General features: G+C 38.4%; 1 protein-coding gene across 2 annotated transcripts in view; it reads left to right on the forward strand.

The window, feature by feature from the left end:
- The window catches only part of BCAT1 (branched chain amino acid transaminase 1), a 102,259-nt gene that overhangs the window by 76,239 nt on the left and 8,509 nt on the right, over positions 1–17,511 (forward strand). For both annotated transcript variants that reach the window (XM_077774432.1, XM_077774433.1), the window contains exons 7-10: positions 2,084–2,226; positions 7,421–7,506; positions 10,223–10,363; positions 12,508–12,582. In XM_077774432.1, coding sequence (XP_077630558.1) covers positions 2,084–2,226; positions 7,421–7,506; positions 10,223–10,363; positions 12,508–12,582 — 445 coding nt within the window. The remainder of the gene's footprint in view (positions 1–2,083; positions 2,227–7,420; positions 7,507–10,222; positions 10,364–12,507; positions 12,583–17,511) is intronic.

A 17,511-nucleotide genomic window follows, 5' to 3' on the forward strand; every position in this document is an offset into this window, starting at 1 on the left:
CCTAATTTCATTAGGCTGTAAGAGGCTCACATAAACTGTTTCTTAGCTTTTATTGTTAGTGCTTCAGTTTATTCTGCATGACTCTATGCAGGATATGAAGCAAGTATTTGTATTTGCCAGAAGAATTCATTAAGGCAAAAATATGAACTGACTTGCTTAAGTTCACACATAGCCAAATAGTAGAAGTTCAAGAGCTGTAGCTAGGCCTCCTGGCCCCAAACCTGTGCTCTTTCTATTGGACTTCCTCCTGAATCCTTGTTTGTCGTTACTAAAAAGTATTCATAATTTTAACTCCATTATTGCTTATTTACCATAAATTCTGAGTATGGATGGCCTAAATTTTATTATAAATTGTATTAATTTATAAACTCATTAAATAAAATCCTCCTGTGTATAAGAATTGTATCGTCTCCACATGCACCAATAATTTGCATTTTATTATCTGCATTTTGAAGGTCTTTTAATGAAACTTGTATTACTTTGATGTGAGTAAACCTCATGACTCAGATTGCTATAGCTATATAGTATAATGCCCATTTTCGATAGTTTTTCTAGGATGTTTTAGTTATTTGTCAATACTGTTTGAGTTGCAAGTCAGAACACCAATTCAAGGGGCATCTGGCTGGCTCAGTCCGTTGCCTGCATTAACGTGCATGAGTGAATAAGAAGGGCTTATGTAGGCAACGTAGGTTCCATGTCTGTCCGTGATTTCAGCTGTGCAAGGCAAGGTATTGTGACTGTCAACCCAAGCAGAATGACTTGGCTCCAAAGGAGGCCCAAAGAGAGCACCATAGGAAGGCAAGCTGTGAAGTTGAAAATGCAGATAGCCACCATGAATATGGCTCTTGTGTTTAACTTCTACTTCTTTTTTAAATGTTTATTTATTTTTGAGAAAGGGAGACAGAAAACGAGTAGGGGAGGGGCAGAGATAGAGGGAGACACACAGTCTGAAGCAGGCTCCAGGCTCTGAACTGTCAGCACAGAGCCTGATGTTGGGCTCAAACTCACGAACCATGAGATCATGATCTGAGCCGAAGTCGGACGCTTAAACCGACTGAGCCACCTACGTGCTCCTAACTTATACTTCTAATTAGATATTTTGATCTTGACCAAATATAAAAGAGATCATTAAAAAGGCCTACATGAGCATTTTGTGGACAATGACTTTAGTGCTTTGTAGTAGTTATTGTTGTATGTTTGGTTGTTTCTGCTTATTTGTATGGGGGGGTGTCATAATCCAAGGATGGGTTTAGGGTTTATTTTCAAGCCCTAATCGTCATATGGTAGTGCTTCCCAAACTTGTTTGCTAATGTCCTGTGAAAGCCCAGGAGAGTGAATTATACAACCAGGGGCTTAAGGAGACAAGCAAACATGACATTTATTTGAGGACTCTTATGTTTTATCCAAAAATATTCATCCATATTTTGTAATATGCTCCATAATTTTCTCACTTACATTTAATCAAAGATAATACATTTAAAATAATATTAAACTAAACTGCTATCCTAGGAAGATGTGCTATGTCCCTTTGATTTTGAATAATCTAGGATTAATAGTGCACAGTGAGAAAAATGGGCTTATGGCATACTTTTGGCTAAAATCAGGGTTTTTGACATTTTGTCCCACCCTTTGGAGACTTTAGACATTGGGCATTAGCTGTTTTTGGACATATTGAAAGGTCTCAATTAAAAGTACAGCTTGGTGCTCTGCTACTTAATGTTATTTGATACACGTTTGGCTAACTCATAGTCCTGGTGTGAGATTTAAATGAGATAGTTTATGGGAGTTGCTTGGAATGTGAAAAATACTTAATAACTTTTAACTGTTATCATTAACTTAGCTATTTACCTCTTTTTTCATTATCTCTACTTTTCAAGTTAGTATTTTGCTGTGTTCTTTCTCAAATGAGTGCAGTTAGATCATTTAGGTTCTCTAATGAGTTTCCTTTAATGTTATGCTGTTAACTAGAGAATATATATGCACACATAAAGGAGATGTACATTGATTACATGCACATGCACGTTGGTACCAAAGATGAGGAGGTGGTATATTCATAATCAATATGTTTCCTCTTTCTTAAAAGGAATTATGGCTCATCCCTTTTTGCCCAGTGTGAAGCAGTGGAAAACGGCTGTCAGCAGGTTCTGTGGCTGTACGGAGAGGATAATCAGATAACTGAAGTTGGAACTATGAATCTTTTTCTTTACTGGATAAATGAAGATGGAGGTAATTCACTCAGATTTCAGCTCTTTGCTCTTTGTCACTCATTTTCAATAGGTCTGGAAGGAAACGATCTAGGACCTTAGAACAAAGAATAAGTAGCCCAAGTCCAGAGGCTAAGGACTACTGTGCTTTTGTTGTTCAAGTAGAAATGAGTTTAAACTTACAGACTTTATAAAAGTTTTGGTTTTTGGCTCTAGATGTGCTTATTATTGAGATGTCAACTTAAGGAATTTAAATCTCCACGATTTGAAGATTTGTAGCCTTATCCTCTCTGCCATCTTCTTAACAGCTTTACTATCTGAATTCCCTTGCATTTGGAGATAGGTCTCAGATCAATTCACCATATACTGTGTGTATAAAATGTAATAACAAGCATCATCTACTGATTCTACTGATATGAGACTTAGTATATTCTCTTGCTAGAAGTCTTTTAACAACTGATGCCCTTTCTATATATTTTGATAATACATCAGAAGCCTTCCAGATTTACTCTGGAGCTCAATTTGATTAAAACACATTCTTGTTAAGGACAAATTGATCGCTTTTAGGATTGCACTTAGATTCTGGTTCATTCAAGACTGTTAATATGTATGTACTATAAAAATCAGTATTTCTCTATTACCTAAATTATCCTGAATGCTCATTATCTTTCTTTTCTATTTTTCTTTTAATTAGTTGGCAGAGACCATAGAGGTTTAGTGAAGTGTTGGCAATGTCAGTGTATTGTATTAAATGGTCAATCGTGGGGAAAAATACAGATAGATGCACTTTTTCCATTAGAATTTTAATAGTCACAACAATATTTAACTATATTTTTAGACTTATTTATGTTCTTGGGCTGTTCATTTCACAGTACTGAGTGTAGAGACTAGAAATATGAGTTCCCAAATGCTTATAAAACCTGAGTGTTCATTTCAATTAAAATTTTAAATGAAATTTGTATTTTAAAGTAGCTACAGTAACTTCTGTTGCTCTTTTGTTTCTTGGCTACTCATAGAGGAAAGTGGTGATTCAGACGTGGCTGACTTCAGAGCTCTGCACTAATTTGAGCGTTAGTGGCAGAGACTAGTAAGATGAGCCTTATATTCCAGTCAGAGGTAGAATAAACAGAAGGTGTGGCGAGTACACCTTGTCCTACGATTGATCATTCGTAATCCTTGGCATCTACAGGTCATGCCGATTCTTCCTTTCCTGTTGTTTATACTTGGCACTATTTAAAAACAAACTTTATGCTGGAATATTCGTGATTTCTAAATTTGAGTCATTTCATATGACATACATCAAAAGCTATGCTTGAAAAATGGGAAACAGCTAACGTTGCGCTCTGTATTTAGGAGATAATAGATCGATTCAACTCACTCCTCCCACCACTCCAACACCTTTGCCCCCCCCCAAAGGAAACCACACAATCCTAAACAAAAACAATTACGTCATACAGAAGTGGTACCATCATTATTTGTGGATGGGAGGTGTCAAGATTTAAGTAGTTTGAATCAGAGCTACATGATTTAACCAGGAACACAAGAAGCTTGTCCTGGTGAAAAACTACCCCTCATCCAAACAATAATCATGAACCATTTACACCATCGCTTTTAAAGGTCAGACTAGAAATGAGTGAATTTGTCTTTTGACTCTTAGAAAACACACAAGACCTTAAGAGTTGCTATTCACATTATGGTTGCCCAAGATAGCTTTAGTTTTAATGCTCTTTCAGCTTTAGGGTGTTCACCTAACAGATCAAATAAAATATGAAGTAAGGGGAAAAGAAATGGAATGAGTGTTTGGACAGTACTATGAGAGAAGTCAGAAGAATGTAAGGAATAACCTTTGGGCTAAAAACAAAAGAAGACATTGAAAGAACTCTACTCTGACTTTGATTTATACCATGTGGCTTTAGGAAAATACAAAGGATAATGAGTTGAAAATCAACAAAATATTGATTTTCATAAACTTTACCTATCGGAGGTGTGAGTAGAGTTCTTTCAGTAAAAACCTACCTTCTGGGGTGCCTGGGTGGCTCAGTTGGTTAAGTGTCTCACTTTGGCTCAGGTCATGATCTCAGTTCGTGGGCTCAGGCCCCATGTCGGGCTCTGTGCTGACAGCTAGCTCAGAGCCTAGAGCCTGTATTCAGAATCTGTCTCTCTCTCTCTCTCTCTCTCTCTGACCCTCCCCTGCTCGCACTGTCTCTAACTCTCAAAAATAAATTTAAAAAATTAAGGAAAAAAACCTACCTTCTTTCTATGAGCACCCACGCTCATTGCCCCTTTGGGACGAGATGGCTACTGAAGAAAGGTGTATAAAATAGATAATCTGTGTTCACAGCACAGTGCTGTGCCCAATAACTACCTGTGGCACTTGGCCTATAACTCATGTGGTTTTGGCTCTCGTAACAGCAACCCTGGTGGTAAGATTACACAGCACTGATTCTCTGTTTTACTGTGTTGGTGAGTAATTTAACATACACATTTGCTATTCACTGTTGGGACAAACAGTTTTATTACCTTGCACTGGACTCTGGAGCTTTCCTGAGAATAAGACCCAGTTGTGTGGTTGAGTTTAGAGTTAGTCTGGGAGAATGATCATGACAGTGAATGTTGATGTCCCTCAGTCTGCTTAGGTGCCACGAGCCTTCTCAGACATCAGCCACTTACAGACTGTTTGGAGCTTTCTTCCCTTGGATGTGGCCGTGCCTTGCTCTGTCACTGCTTTCGTCTTTGCTTGCTTACCCATTCTCAGTATGGCTTTCCTTGGGCATCGTAATAAATTGCAAACTCCCTCCGCTGTCACGCCTAGCTTTCCCCATTACCTTCCCTCTTTTTTTTTCTTTTTTTTTCCATAGTAACATACTATTTAACATAATAATTGTTTGCCTCTACCTATTAGAAAGTAAACAGGGGTTATGTCAGTTTTGTTCACTGCTTTATTGATAGTGCATAGATAAGCCACACGGTCCTACCTCAATAATATATATCTGTTGAGTAAATAATAACTGTGCTGATGGTATGTGGGCACTCATACAAACCCACATTCCTGGTTTGTATTAGAAATTGACTCTGGGATGTCACAGATGCCTCCTGCCATTATTGCTTCTAAATTCTTCTTCATCTCCTAAAAATGATTTCTATGTCAAAAACAAGTTGTATTTGTAGGCTCTGTTTTCCTCATGTTGGGCAATCTGGAGCTAGTTCTGGCTCTCATAAGCATGTTTGTGGTTGCAGAGGAAAATGAATATTTCTCACCCAAATGTTGTCATGTCATCATCTCTGTCTGGCAACCCGAGAAACAGATGTTCTGTGTCCTGACCTTAGGCTAGTGGTTACAGTTTTGGGTGTTAAGTATATTTCACAGAACTGCACTTGCACATGCAAGGCCGTTGTTTTTATTTAACTTTATGTAGCCTTAGAGCTCAGCAAGCTTTGGGGAAGGTCCGGTTTGGGAGGCACTGGAAGTATGTTTGTATGTGTGGAGTGTGTGGGCATGCACACACACATACATAGAGATCCCTACATTTATGTATCCAGCTAGCTAGCGATTGCAAAACACAGGTTTATTTTGAGATCAACACTTCTAAACATGACAAAGAGTAGCCCTAAGAACATTGCCAAGAACAAATTTCCTTCTTTCCAGAAAGCGGTTTTCGGCAGATGATTTTTAGAAACAAACTTCAAAAAAATCATACTGCTGTCTCTGAGCAGAGGATTATTCATTCATTTATTTATTTTTATTCAGAAACACTTATTACATACCACCCAGGGCCAGGCATAATGCCAAGTTTTGGGGACACAGGCATGAATATAGAGTTTTGGTCTTCCAGACAGCCTGCTTGCTGGGGACGCCTGATGTAACCATAGGGGAGCAGGTGATCCCAGACCACAGTATACGAAAAGAAAGGACAGTGGCCCCAGTGTTGGGATGCTTAAGTTCTCATCCTGACTGTCCCCCAGTGTCACCAATCTTGCAAGTCATTTATGGTTAAATGACTCTGTAAAATAAGGATTATATGAGGTGACTTCTCAAGTCCTCTTTAGCTGCTTAAAGTGGCTTGGGGGTGGAGCACTTGGTTGGCTCAGTTGGTAGAGCATGTGACGCTTGATCTCAGGGTTGTGGGTTCAAGCCCCAGTTGGTGTAGAGATTACTTAAAAATAAAATCTTTAAAGAAAATAAAAATAAAAAATAAAATGGCTTGGCAGCACATAAAGATACTAGTGTGATTTCTACAGGTTTTGCTACCTGGTGATCCTTTGAAGCGTGCCTGGTATATTCCTCTGCAAACACATAAGTAGCGCATGTGCTACAAGTTTCAACGTCTGTATAAAGTGATTTAAGATTTAAATTTCTTCCTAGATTTCGATTCCTGGGTGCCACATGTGGGGAGGAGAAGGGAATATTGAGCACCAGACCTTTTCTGTAAGGAGAGCCTGTGCGGTTGTTGGATCACGCAGACTCATGTAGACACATCATCATGCTAGCCCTTGTGTTGGTTAGGGACGCAGGTCATCATTCTCAGAGATGACCAGTGTCTCACCTTGGCTCTCTGTGAATCAGCCATGGAGTTTTGTTTTGGTTTTCAGATTTCTTTTTTTTCTTATTTTTTTTTCCTTGTTAGCCACATACATCCTTGGACCCATCCTGAGTCCATTAACATTTGAATTTCAAAGGGTGAAGTCAACATCTCCATATTTGATGTGGATAGGCCTCCAGGTTTGAAAATCACTGTAGATCGACTTGTCTACGAAGGGCAATCTGGAAGTAGTGACCAACCTGAACAGGCACTTATACACACTTCTTGAGGCTGGGTTCCTGCACAGTATCCTTACCTGCGTTGGTAATGACCGGTGTTCCTGAGTAAGATCTATCCACATGATTCTAATTACTAGTCAGTGTTAATCCTCTAAGGTTAATTTTGACTTCAGAACTTTCCTTTTACTGTTTGTTAGTGGAACACCATCTCAGTTTTTCCTGGTTAGGGATAAATTGAAGATGATTAGATGAGTGACCTGTGTTCTTCTTCCTTTTTTAAATGAAGATCTACTTGAAGGGTGAATCAGTCTGGGGAATTAGACAACGCAGAACAGTAACATCGTCTTCATGTTTATTACTAGCAAAGTTGCCAAAAACAGTTTTTAAAGACGGTTGTTGATAGAAGGCACGGCTACTGTAGTTAAAGTTTGAAAATCTTCCAATTTCTACTTGACAGAAGAAGAACTGGCAACTCCTCCGCTAGATGGCATCATCCTTCCAGGAGTGACGAGGCAGAGCATTCTGGACCTGGCACGCAAATGGGTGGGTGCCTTTCACATGAACCACTTTATAAGCATGAAACAAAAAGTCATCGCAATAAGCCCCCCTTAGCGTTGAAATAATATTCTGTAGTTCCATCCAGTGTTATCTAATCTTTAATTCTCAACTTGTGTGGAATGAATTCTTCTAGAAGAACTGTCTTGGTAAGACCAATACATAAGTGATGTGTATAGGAAGGGCAGAGAGAACACAGTTTGGCAAGTTATCCTAGTGAAGCAGTATTCCAGTGCTGATTGTGAGCGCTGTAGCACGTGTCTCCTACCAACTCACCTGGTTTATATATACCTCATATGCTTCCATTCCACCAGTCCTGAACTTTCTAAATCTAATTGTGTTGTTTCCAATTGGCAATAATTGGTAGTTCTTCCTTTCCTCTATTTATCCCAGCGTAACCATGCTAGTCACAGAAATTAAAGAAATTTACTGACATACAAATGTTTACTAACATAACATTATTAGTTTGGCTGCCTTTTTTCTCCCTCCTTCCTGCCCCCTGTCCTCCCCAATTCAGATACATGCTTATTTTAAAGTCAAAACACTCAAGCAAATGTAGTTGTTTTCAGTAGAGTTTCTCATCCGTGTGACACAGGCAAGCATGTTAAGCCATTTGGTATTGAAATGACATTTATAACATGCTCAAGATGAATATTGGATGAGTTGGATATCTGGCAAAAGTTCTTGGATGGAACTTTTGACCCATGTGTTAAAATGGTCTCCAAGGGACATGAAAAGACTTTGAGCATGCTGTGGTCAAACAGTATTAATAGGACAAATGTTTAGAAATGCACATATTATCTAAGAGAGTACTAGCACACTTTCTCCAAAAAAGCTTTGGAAATAAAGGAAATGTGCTATAAATAATCCTACAAAACCCCGGAGTAGACAAGACCCAACTGCCACATGCTGGCTGGCACATTGGGCATGACATTTACAAACTGTTGGTATAATTTCAAACAGCTTGCCCTGTCCTAAATATGTTTGCAGTTGGAAAGATGCATTTTCGAAGCTCAGTAATTTTTGTTTTATTAAAGAAAAAAATCAACCAAGTACAGAAGGTTTGATGACAAGTTGCAAGTGGAAATGCTTTCCCACACTAATGATTTGCTAGCATGAAAAATAGGTTATTATGGAGGAAGTTTTTCCTTGACTCCTTAGCTGTAATTTATTTTAAAAGCTATTTTAAAACAGTAAGACATAAATGCCAAGAGGCATGTGGGGGTTACCATTACTTGCCAGACAGGGGAAATTGTCCAAAGATAAGTAAGGGTGAGCAGAGGAAAAACAATTCTGTTTATTTACAAGAGATCTTTTTTCTTTTCCAGAATACAGAGCTCATCTTGTTTTCGGTTAACTTGGCTGATTTTCGGGAATTTATTTATTTATTTATTTACCTTTGAGTGACATAATTGAAATTCCAGACTGAGATAAACTGAAACTTGCAAAAAGCCATATTTCTATTGCAGGAATATTTTCCTACTCTTCCAAATCATACTTACAGCATGATGCCTTCTTCTCATATTTTGAATCTTGCCAAGGGCTGTGAATTTCATTTTTTATTTATCGTGGATCTGTGAGTTTTAAAAAATACTCTCCTTAAAAAAAATTAAGGGCAACAAAGGATGGATAGGTTTTTTTTTTTAATAAGATGAGACAAACCCTGAACTTTGACCACTAACATAAAAGAATGAGAATTAAACAGACTGAAGAATGAGTTTTAAACGGATCATTTAAGCAGATAGCTTAAAAGCATCAGCTTCCGCCGCCTCCCCCCCCCCCCCGCCCCAGTTTCGTATCTTTGAGCAAACAAAATGTTCAAATCGTTCAGCAGAAGTCGAAGAGGCTATGCCAATAATTCTGTAATGAAACTCAACCCAATAGGATACTAAAGAGAAACAAGAGTATTTCTGCTGTAAGGACAACTGAATCAGTGAATTGAGGAAAAAAATGAAATGTCCTGTGCAATTTCTCAAAGTCCAAATATACTTTCGGTGTTTTCAAATAACGAAATAGCTCACATAGTTAAATTCAGTCTGTGTTTTCACTCCATAAAAGATGTAGTAGAGAGAGAAAGAAATATAGAGCCAGTCAGATCAGCCCTGAGTTCAAATTCTGTTTCTGCCTTTTGCTAGCTCTGTGGATTTAGAGACGTCACTTAACCTCCCTCTGAACCTTAATTTCTTCATCCGTATAGTGGGGATGATAATACCCATCTTAAAAATGAGAGAAGTGGGCATGCCATGGATGCTGAAAAAATAGTAGCTATAATTATTGTTATTATATAGGAATATGTTCTCTCTTATGATAAATAGGGTTCAAGACACTGTTAACATGGAACACACATTAAGTAACACTTAGATTGCCTTATCTTGTGAGACTTTAGGCATGGCAACAAATAAAAGGCCAAAAAAAGCTGGCATGCATTGAAATATGCTGTGTATTTATAGAGATGATATACTCTTATCATCTTACTCTGTTCATCTCGTTTAGCAATGCTGCGACCTCCGAGTAGATTGCTTAACACCTCAGCGTGTTTACCCATAACATAGTGGTGCTCTCTTCAGCTTTCCCTCGGAAGACCATTCTCCCATGATTTGAGTTCATTCAGAGTGTCAAGTAGAAAGGTTAAGAACTGCAGGGCTTTTTTTGCATGCCTTTTCCTTGCAAATATTAATATTCCTATTTTTTATATTCCAAACAGGGTGAATTTAAGGTGTCAGAGAGGTACCTCACCATGGATGATTTGACAAAAGCCCTGAAGGGGAACCGAGTGAGGGAGATGTTTGGCTCGGGTACAGCCTGCATTGTTTGCCCGGTTTCGGATATACTGTACAAGGGTGAGGTAAGAGACGATTTCTTCACCTTCTGTCATTTCCAAGCATTTGCCTATAATTTATTCAATTCTTTAAACGTGTGAATGAAATGGTAGTTGGACCCAAGATGCAAAGGATTTTTTTTTTTTAATAACTTGGCAGTTTGTCCCGATGAACCTGTGTTACCAAATTACTCTCATCTTACCAGCGACTTTGTGTCAGCTCCAGTATGGGAGGCAGTCAGTTTTGTCCCTGGAAATGTATCACATCTGCCGTATGTCATTTAGGGATTGGAGATGTGCCAGTAAGCGTCCATTCTTATTTCTTTCTTTTAGCCCAGTAAGAAGGTTCTACAAGGAGTTAGATTTCAATTTCTGTTTTCCAAAAGTTCTCCCAAACTACTACAGTAGTAATGGCAAACAGTTACGGAAAATTTGTTTGAATGATTCGCTCCTACATTTATTATCATTATTGCTGCTTTTGTTGTTATTACTACTCAGACCATTTTATGAAAAATTTTCATAAGCTAAGTTGGTACTAAATCCTCCAAAAAAAAATTCAGTCATTTGGTTGGAAGAAATGTTCACTACTCCTAGTGAAGTAGTCAGATTTTATATGTGGTATATTTTCACTCTTTTTGTTAGTTTTGTTGTTGGGGGGGTTGTTTTTTGGGGGGGGTTTGTTGTTTTGGTTTGGTTTTTTGCTTTCCCCTTTATCACAAAGCTCGAATATTAAACATCATCATCTAACTTTATAGCTTAAAGGCCTGTGGGTATTATTCTTAGGATGTGAATTGGATTAACCTAATCATATTAAATACAAATTTGATTGGTTTTTGAATTTAAAATAAATAAATAAATAAAATAATTATTTTTCCTCGGTGATTTTCCTTTTCCAATTGTAATGGTGGCTGCTTCATTGCTTGAGATTTTCTTTTTCTTTTTTTTTTTTTAAATGTTCTTTTTTTTTTATTTCTAGGAGAGAGAGAGAGAGAGACAGCGTGAGCAGGGGAGGGTCAGAGAGAGAGGGAGTCACAGACTGAAACAGGCTCCAGGCTCTGAGCTGGCAGTCAGCACAGAGCCCGACGCGGGGCCCAAACCCACGAACCGCGAGATCATGACCTAAGCGAAAGTCGGACGCTTAACCGACTAAGCCACCCAGGCGCCCCTTTTGCTTGAGATTTTCTAACTTGCTTGTAAGGAGTGGCTTTTGACATGATTCAATCTACAGATTGTTTCAAGGGAGAAATATTTTATTATGTAGCAACACTTTTACTGATCATAAAGCTACTGTTGCATGTTTTATTACTGTAGTAGCTAGGTAAATGTATTATTGGTCCACTTTTTTAATGAACTACAGTTGTCATGAAGTCAGATTTTTTTTAAGTACAATGAATTCACCTCTAGAAATAAGTTTATAAAGCTCAATGTTTTTTTAATGGTCTTGTTTCAGAGGGCATTCAGAGCCAAAGGTACATCTAATTATCCTATTATCCTAAAGAGCATAAGAAGAAAAGTGACAGGGTGGGCCCTGTACTCAAATCAGACTGTCCAAAGCCTGCAAGCCAGCCAGGCAGGAATGGGCATGACTCAAATGTAAATTAGGGGCAGGAAGTCTCTCAGCCCCCAATGTAATGATGCTGGCCAGCATTGTGGAGGTTTGGCTTGGAACAGTCATGGGTTTAGAAGCCCCTTTTGTGAAGGCATAGACTTGCTTTAATATATGCCCCTGCAATGACTTGCTTTAATTTGTGGCAAAAGGTTTTTGAGTTCTCATTTCCTGCCAGAAGAGTTAGGTAAGGAAGCCAACCATTTCATCCTATAGATTCTCAGAATCCTGAGAGAGGTAGGATTCTTTAGGTTTAGCCACTATTTTAGGTATCCCTAGCTTCTCTTTGGTTCCTCAAATCAGCCTGAAGACCGGCATATAAACCAGCTGTGCCCTAGAATCAGTTGGTAGGCAAGAAATAAACTATCATTGGCTAGTTTGTTTTTATTCAAATTCAGAATGGAAAAGAGTTTTTGGCATAAGGGGCTGGCATGTGTGATCAGTTTATCATAGTACCATTCCTTATTTCAGTAGGATTGTCTTCATACAGTAGCATTGCTGACTGTCTTACTTATTGCATACGTGGATATCCTTCAATTATCGTGCCTGTGATATTCTTTCACAGACTTTACAGATCCCAACCATGGAGAATGGTCCTAAGCTTGCAAGCCGGATCTTGGACAAATTGACTGATATTCAAGTAAGAGTTTCTTTTCTTTTCTTTTCTTTTCTTTTTTTAAAATGTCCTCTTATTTCAATCAGAACTTAAAACCAAATCATATTTCGGTGGAGAGAAGAAAGTAAACACTGCCATTTGGGGTTAACAAATCCAATTTGTAGACTAAAGTATGGAAGAAAACTATTACCTGTGATTCCAACACTGAAATATAACCATTGTTAATTTTTGATATCTCAACTTACAATATTTTGTGTTTATATACTTTTAGAAATATACTTTTAGAAATTTTTTTCTAACAAAATAGTCATGTTAAGGAACTGAGGACTAGCCATTCAGCATCTAAGACCACATCTTTCTTTTTCAATTATTTTATGCCTGTGGGCATGGAAAATAGTTTCAAAATTATCCTCTTACAAGATGGCAAATTGGTGCTGTCAACCAAGCTATGGGTGCCCGTTTCTGTCCAAGGAAAGTAATTTAAGTAATTATTGAGGAAAAAGCATAGAATTGCATCATGTTTTACATTTGATCTCTTTGACATTACATGGAAACAGGGATATTTTGTAAGAAGTTCTCTGGTAAATTGAAGAGAGCAACAACAACCAAAACATCCCTCAAGATTCTTGCCACTGTGACCTAGGAGGGGTTTCTTCTTAACCACAGATTTGATTTTCATTCAACTTCTGTATTTCTGTATGAGTAAGAACCTCTGAGGTTGAGTACTCATTCCCCTTGGCTAATTTTCCATAGAATTCCATGGATTTTAGATTGGCCTAAAAACACCTCTTACAGGGGGGAGCATCTCAATTTTGGGGGGTTTTTTGGTCCTCTTTCTTTTTTCAAGCGGAAAAAAAAAAACCACTTTTGTGTTACTTAACCAGAGTTCAGCATGGAGAACATTAGCCATATTGTCAATGTTTCTTTTCTATCCCATTGCTCTTTGCTAATCTGATTCCTCACCATTGTATTCACCTTTGTGCCTGCTCTTGGGGTCATCTCTGTTCTCCAATTGGCTCTGCTCGCTCCTTCTTCCTGCCTTTCTGTACCTTCTGCAGTTTGCCTACTTGAGAAGGTATTGGCTGTCTTTCAAGACACATCTCCTTGAGGAACCTTTAAAGTCTCTCTTGAACAACATCCCTTTCCCCCAGTACAAATACATATTCATCCACTCAAATATAACTTCTTCCTCCAGCTTCCAGAGTATCCAGGTTCCATATCACATACGGCCTTTAAGCTGTATTCTAATTAGTCACACACTTGTCTTTGTTCTAGGGTTGTTTGAATGTAGGAATTGTTTTACTCCCTTCTTGTAACCCTGGTATTCTGTACAGGGCCTGGGCTATCACACACACTCAGGAATGTTTCTTGGTTAAATGAATAAAGGAACAAATGGGTGAGTGGTATACCACAAGATACTGAAGAACAAAAATGTGTTGCTCTTGTATTTAAGCACATTCTGAGGAAAGGTGGGAGGAAGGTCTTGAATAATGTCAAATAACTTTTTTTTTTTAATTGTTTTAAATGTTGATTTACTTTTGAGAGAGAGAGGAAGAGAGACAACGTGAGCAGGGGAGGGGCAGAGCAAGAGGGAGACACAGAATCTGAAGCAGGCTCCAGGCTCTGAGCTGGCAGCACAGAGCCTGACATGGGGCTCGAACTCAAGAATCGTAAGATCGTGTCGTGAGCCAAAGTTGGACACTTAACTGAATGAACCACCCATGTGTCCCTCAAATTACTTTTCAGGAAAATTTTGAGAGAACCTGATTAGATATTTTTAAAGTGAAATACACATACCAAGACTGCTGTCAGAATCAGATGAAGACCTGGAATCCAGGCCTTAAATATCAGGTCAAATGGTTGTGTAACTAATAGGGCTGCTTTTCAGGTTTTTAGAAAGTGGGAAGTAGTGATTACAAAGACCTGAGAGGTGGAAGTCTTTTTCTTTTTTTTATTTGTTTATCTTATTTTTTAAAATTTACATCCAAGTTAGTTAGCATATAGTGCAATAGTGATTTCAGGAGTAGAATCCAGTGAATCATCCCCTAAATATAATCTAGTGCTCATTCCAACAAGTGTCCTTAATGCCTCTTGCCCATTTAGCCCATCTCCTCACCCAAAACCCCTCCAGCAACCCTCAGTTTGTTCTCTATATTTAAGTCTCTTATGTTTTGTCCCCCTCCCTGTTTTTATATTATTTTTGCTTCAATTCCCTTATGTTTATTTGTATTGTATCTTAAAGTCCACATATGAGTGAAGTCATATGATATTTGTTTTCTGATGAATTTCATTTAGCATAATATACTACTTCCATCCTTGTTGTTGCAAACGGCAAGATTTCATTCTTTTTGATTGCCAAGTAATACTCCATTGTATATATGTACCACATCTTCTTTATCCATTCATCTGTCAGTGGACATTTGGGCTCTTACCATACTTTGACTTTTGTCGATAGTACTGCCATAAACATTGGGGTGCATGTGCCCCTTCAAAACAGCACACCTGTATCCTTTAGTAAGTACCTAATAGTGCAATTGCTGGGTCGTAGTTCTAGTTTTAATTTTTTGAGGAATCTCCATACTGTTTTCCAGAGTGGCTACACCACTTTGCATTCCCACCAGCCGTGCAAAAGAGATCCTCTTTCTCTGCATCCTCACCAACATCTGTTGTTGCCTGAGTTGTTAATGTTAGCCATTCTGACTGATATGAGGTGGTAGCTCATTGTGGTTTTGATTTGTATTTCCCTGATGATGAGTGATGTTGAACATTTTTTCATATGTCTGTTAGCCATCTGGATGTCTTCTTTGGGAAACTGTCTTTTCATGTCTTTTGCCCATTTCTTCACTGGATTAATTGGTGTTCGGGTGCTGAGTTTGATAAATTCTTTATAAGATTTCAGATACTAACCCTTTATCTGATATGTCATTTACAAATACCTTCTCCCATTCTGTCGGTTGCCTTTTAGTTTTGCTGATTGTTTCCTTCACCATGCGGAAGGTTTTTATCTTGAAGAGGCTCCAATAGTTCAGTTTTGCTTTTGTTTCCCTTGCCTCTGGAGACATGTTGAGTAAGAAGTTGTTGTGGCCAAGGTCAAAGAGGTTTTTGCCTGCTTTCGCCTCGAGGATTTTGATGGCTTCCTGTATTATTTAAGTCTTCCATCCATTTTGAGTTTATTTTTGTGTATGGTGTAAGAAAGTGGCCCAGGTTCATTTTGCTGCATGTTACTGTCCAGTTTTCCCAGCACCATTTCCTGAAGAGACTGTCTTTATTCCCTTGGATATTCTTTCCTGCTGTGTCAAAGATGAGTTGGCCATACATTTGTGGGTCCATTTCTTGGTTCTCTACTCTGTTCCATTGATCTGAGTGTCTGTTCTTGTGCCAGTACCACACTGCCTTGATGATTACAGCTTTGTTATACATCCACAATTATGATGCCTCCAGCTTTGGTTTTCTTTTTCAGGATGGCTTTGGATGTTTGGGGTCTTTTCTGGTTCCATACAAATTTTAGGATTGATTGTTCTCGCTCTGTACAAAATGCTGGTGTTGTTTTGATAGGGATTGCATTGAGTATGTAGATTGCTTTGGGTAGTATCAACATTTTAACAATATTTGTTCTTCCAATCCATGAGCATGAAATATTTTTTCCATTTTTTGGGTGTGTCTTGCTCAATTTCTTTTATAGGCTTTCTATAGCGTTCAGTGTATAGATTTTTCACCTCCTGGTTAAGTTTAGAGAGGTGGATGTCTTAAGTAGTTTAGGAAAAAGAAAGCCCAGTGACATAGGAGCAGGATCTGTATTGATTTCAGGCCACCAAATGGAATTTCTTTTAAAATTCTGTTTTCCCCACTAGTGGCTACAGTTTTGTAAGAATAAATGACCATTAGTGGTTATTGGATTTCTCTTTTTTTCAGTAGGACAGCTGGATGGTTTTTAGCTACATAAGAGCCCTACCCCTTTTCCCTGCTGATATCCTGAGTTATCCTTCTCTTTGTGTGCATACTAAGTGAACACTTCCAGATTGAAGAGATGACTCAGCCCCTTGACCAGCTTCCCAGCTGTCCTTGTTCCCTACTGGACACTTCTCCACGTTACAGGATTATAGAGCTTTGCAGGCCACTGCATAGGATTTAGAACAAATATGACAAATTGTTACCTGGTGGGCAGCACTGAGTATATTTTTATTGGCATTGCAGAAAGTAAGTGCGTAGATTGTCCTTTTGTGTTGTTAAGAACTTTCTGTTGAATGTAAAAGGTATTTTAGCAATGGCCATGTAAAATTAATTGCCATGCATATGTTGTATGGCAACGTGAACTTGTCTTTAGTTGTGTTTTGGTTTAGTATTCTTTCTGGAATTCGTGAAAGATGAAAATTCTACATATCACACTGATAGTCTTCCACATGGGCTCAGAGTACCACCCCACGGGCTCAGTCTGATTTGCCATGTTGCTTTAACCTCATCTTCGATTCCAGTGAACAATGCCAAGTCCACGTGACTTGCACAGACCTGCCAAATTCTGAAGGTGTAAGCCTGCTGCTGTGGCTCTGTAACGACCCTGATAATGACAGCCTCACCCATGCAGACATGTGTTCTTTCCCCTCCTTCTCTAGACACCTACTCCTGAGGAAAGAATATGATTTCTATCTCTGCTAACATCTGTCAGCTCTACTTTTGAATTATTTTGCCTTGAAAATTTGCATCAAGTTATTTATCATCTAACTAGAAATTTTGATTGCTAACTGCCTAGGTCTAGATACTATGAGATACCTGTATTATGACATTTCTTGGATACACCTCAGAATGCTCTAATTTTAACATAAAAGCGTAAATTACAGGATGGGGGGGTCAATCTTAATATATATTATGAAGGGTCTTAGAGTGATACGGCCTACGACTCATAACCAAAATAGATTTTTGACTGTTTATAAAACTGGAACAACTAATTGAAAGCAA

This window comes from Crocuta crocuta, unplaced genomic scaffold (genome assembly GCF_008692635.1).
Source record: "Crocuta crocuta isolate KB4526 unplaced genomic scaffold, BGI_CrCroc_1.0 scaffold176, whole genome shotgun sequence".
NCBI classification, from domain to species: Eukaryota; Metazoa; Chordata; class Mammalia; order Carnivora; family Hyaenidae; genus Crocuta; species Crocuta crocuta.